The sequence below is a fragment of the Pteropus vampyrus genome, unplaced genomic scaffold (genome assembly GCF_000151845.1).
Source record: "Pteropus vampyrus isolate Shadow unplaced genomic scaffold, Pvam_2.0 Scaffold74, whole genome shotgun sequence".
NCBI classification, from domain to species: domain Eukaryota; kingdom Metazoa; phylum Chordata; class Mammalia; order Chiroptera; family Pteropodidae; genus Pteropus; species Pteropus vampyrus.
The window spans coordinates 1,725,612-1,728,922 of NW_011888855.1; the positions used below are offsets into that span (position 1 = coordinate 1,725,612).

General features: G+C 43.3%; 2 protein-coding genes across 2 annotated transcripts in view; both read left to right on the forward strand.

Moving 5' to 3' along the window:
• CLTB (clathrin light chain B) overlaps positions 1-3,311 on the forward strand; it is a 30,430-nt gene that overhangs the window by 22,640 nt on the left and 4,479 nt on the right. The window lies entirely within an intron of this gene.
• Positions 1-3,311, forward strand: part of NOP16 (NOP16 nucleolar protein) — a 7,082-nt gene that overhangs the window by 2,183 nt on the left and 1,588 nt on the right. The window contains exons 3-5 of the mRNA XM_011362245.2: positions 731-800; positions 2,490-2,596; positions 3,152-3,304. Of these exons, the coding sequence (XP_011360547.1) occupies positions 731-800; positions 2,490-2,596; positions 3,152-3,295 (321 nt within the window). The 3' untranslated portion in view covers positions 3,296-3,304. The remainder of the gene's footprint in view (positions 1-730; positions 801-2,489; positions 2,597-3,151; positions 3,305-3,311) is intronic.

The following is a 3,311-nucleotide window of genomic DNA, read 5'->3' on the forward strand; positions in this document are numbered from 1 at the left end:
TTTTCTGGACCACTCTTTCAAAAATAGCACCCTTTCTCACTCAGTAAATTCTTCTAGTTTTGTTTTCATTCATAGCACTTGTAAATACTTGCTGGTAATTTATATATTTATTTGTTCATCTGTTGTTTGTGCCTCATTCCCTAAACAATCCCCTTGGGGACAACGACTTTATGTTTTGTTCAGTACTAAATCTCTTGTACTTGGGATGTGACTGTAACTAGTATTCAGTAAATAGTTAACCTACTGAGTGAGCTTGTTGATTGAACTTGTCCTTAAATTCACACTTGATTTTAGGCAAGTTTCTTTTTATCCCTTTATGCCAGAGGGAAATGGTAGTACTGTTTCTAGAACAGATATAAAGCTGCGGCCAAACTCTGTCAGGTTATGCCTCTTCATAGAAAAGATAACCGAAGTCTTCCCCTCATTGTCAATTATGGAGCGCTTTCATGTGAGTTGTTTCATTCGATTATCACCCAAGAGGCGAGGCAGGCAAGGGGCATTATGGCAATTTCATAGATAGGCACAGAAAGAGAAATTGCTTGTTTGAGTCTCTTGGGAACCACGAAGCCTCCAGGGCATTGGATCTTCTTATCATCTATTCCTGCCTGACCTCCTATCAGGATCCTTATGGGTAATGCAGTTGTGTTGGGATGGGCAGGAGCTTCTAGAATTTTTCCTCATCCAGGATCCTTCCTTTGCCTACTGGTCTCATTGACTCTGTTTGCTGCAGGTCAAGGCCATGGAGGTGGACGCAGTGGAGAGGCCTCAGGAACTTGTGCGGAAACCCTATGTGCTAAACGGTGGGTGCTGGCCACATTTCCGCTAGGTCACCATCCTACACTGTTAGGGCTGGAAAGAGTCCTCACAGGTCTTCATTTTATACTTGGAGAATGCAAGGTTGAGAGGGAAGAAGTGAGCAGGTCCAGGGTTCACAGTTAGGACTGTGTCCCCAGTTGGGACAGTTTCAGTCTAATGACTACACTCAAGTTTAGTGAGGTCAGAGGTGTTCAAGTCCCTAGAGGATGGAAAAGAAACAGTTAAGTCTCAGGCATTAAAGCTATAGTGACTATTAAAGCAGAAGAGTAAATTCTTTAGGGAAGCAGGAATGCTCTAGAATTCTCCACACATCTTTTTTCTGATCTGAGATTTTTTTTTTTTTTTTTTTAATTTTTATGAGTTTATTGGAGCCAAACCGACAACATTGTTGGGAAGCAAGATCTCAAATGCTTCCCTGTCTGAGATTTTTACCTCCTGAAGGCAAAAATGATTTGAATAGCTGGACATTTGATATAGAATCCCTTGAGTTCTTGTCTTTCATGTATCAGTGATTCTTATAAGAATTACTATATTGGGTTGTGTACACGAAACCATGTACTTATTATAGGCAAAGCTAATTTTAAAAAGTTTTAATTCTTTTAAAAATTTTTAGGGGGTGGCTCCATAGTGTAGTGGTTAGTACATCTGTTTTACATGCAGAAGGTTCTGGGTTCGTGCCCCAGGTGGAGCCGCGGACCATACCCCAGGTGCGCGCCACAAGCACTTGGGAGGGGGAGGCCTTCAGAGATCCAGTTCTTAAAAAGGGAAATGGCAACATCCATGGGTCAGAGGTGGAAGCGAGGGAGGAGAGGGAATTAAAGAGGGGGAAAAAATTTTTATTGTGGTAAAAAACAGATTACATAAAATTTACTACCCTAATCATTTTTAAATCTATAGTTTGGTAGTGTTCAGCATATTCACATTGTCATGCAGCAGATCTCTAGAACTCTGGCACCTTCAGAACCCAAACTATCCACATTAAACAACAGCTTTCCATTTCCCCCTCTTAAACCCTGGCAACCAAGGCAAAGATAATTTTGACTATAAGCAATTTTAGCACTTAACTCCTGGAGAAGATTTGACCACCTTGTTTCCGTGAACTAGTTTTCTTCGTAGATGAGAAATAGGGAATTTTTGCCTAGCTATTTTAAAAGCGAAGCCATTATTGGCTTCATATCTTGACTTTTTCCCTCACATGGAGCATAGAGGGCCCTGGGCTCGGCCTTAGGCCCTAGTTGCTATAGCTCTCATTTATTTCCATATCTTGTATTGTTGTAATACTTCAAGAAAAGAGGTTCTGAGAGTTTTAGAGCTGGAAGGGAGCCCTGTCCTGTGGGCAGGCAACATTTCTTCATCTCTGTCCCCAGGACCTGGCACTAAGTAAAGATTATTAGTTTGGTGCTTTACTTTTTAACTCATCTGAGGCTCAAAGAGGTGACGTGCCTTTCAGGTAGTTGCCATACTGATAGAAGATTGTGCATAGGCAGAGCGTGGGATCCAAGGGTCTGGAGAAGAAGGTTCTATTACTGAATATGGGGATGGAGAGACAGAGCCCATTAGATGGCTGGTGTAGCATCTCTTGTGGCTCGGGATTTGGTGAAGAGGTGACTAGGCAGCTCAAATAGTGTAGGAAGCAACACCTCATTCCTTGTCTTTGGTTTCTCTCACCTTAGACCTGGAGGCAGAAGCCAGCCTCCCAGAAAAGAAAGGAAATACGCTGTCTCGGGACCTCATAGACTATGTACGCTACATGGTGGAGAACCATGGGGAGGACTACAAGGTGAGTGGCTCTGGCTTGCCAGGAAGAAACACTGGGCCCACTGCAAAGGCACCCTGGACAGTTCGTGATCTGATCTCCTCGCCTAGGGCCTATTTCCTGAAACTGAGTCGAAACAGTGGGAAGAAAGACTCTAGGAAATGGATCCCACTGACAGAATGCTTATAGATGGGATAGACTGGGTGGCTATCTGATGGATATGTTGTTTCCCTTGCATGGTATTTTTAAAGAACTTGAACAAGTTGCCATTTTAATCATGGGCGGTTTCAAATAAAAGTCCATATTTTTTGCTTCTCTTAAAAATCAAAAGATCTGGGTATACTTGATGACCGTGCCCAGATGGCAGTAGTCGGCTATGGATGGAGCATGAGCTGCTCCGCTGGCCTCAGCTCCTGCCTAGTCCCTGAGGCCATCTGCACCCATTTCTCCAAATATACAGTGGCTTTTGAAGTGAGGAATCTGAGCCTCTGGGATAAGAAGTGGCTTGCCTACCACTGGCAGAGCTAGGATTTCAACATTCGCTTGTCCAGTCCTCAAGTGGCCCTTCTCTCTTCTTAGGCAATGGCCCGGGATGAGAAGAATTACTATCAAGACACCCCGAAACAGATTCGGAATAAGATCAACGTCTATAAGCGTTTTTACCCAGCGGAATGGCAAGCCTTTGTTGATTCTTTGCAGAAAAATAAGATGGAGGTTGAATGACTGGTTTACATCTGCC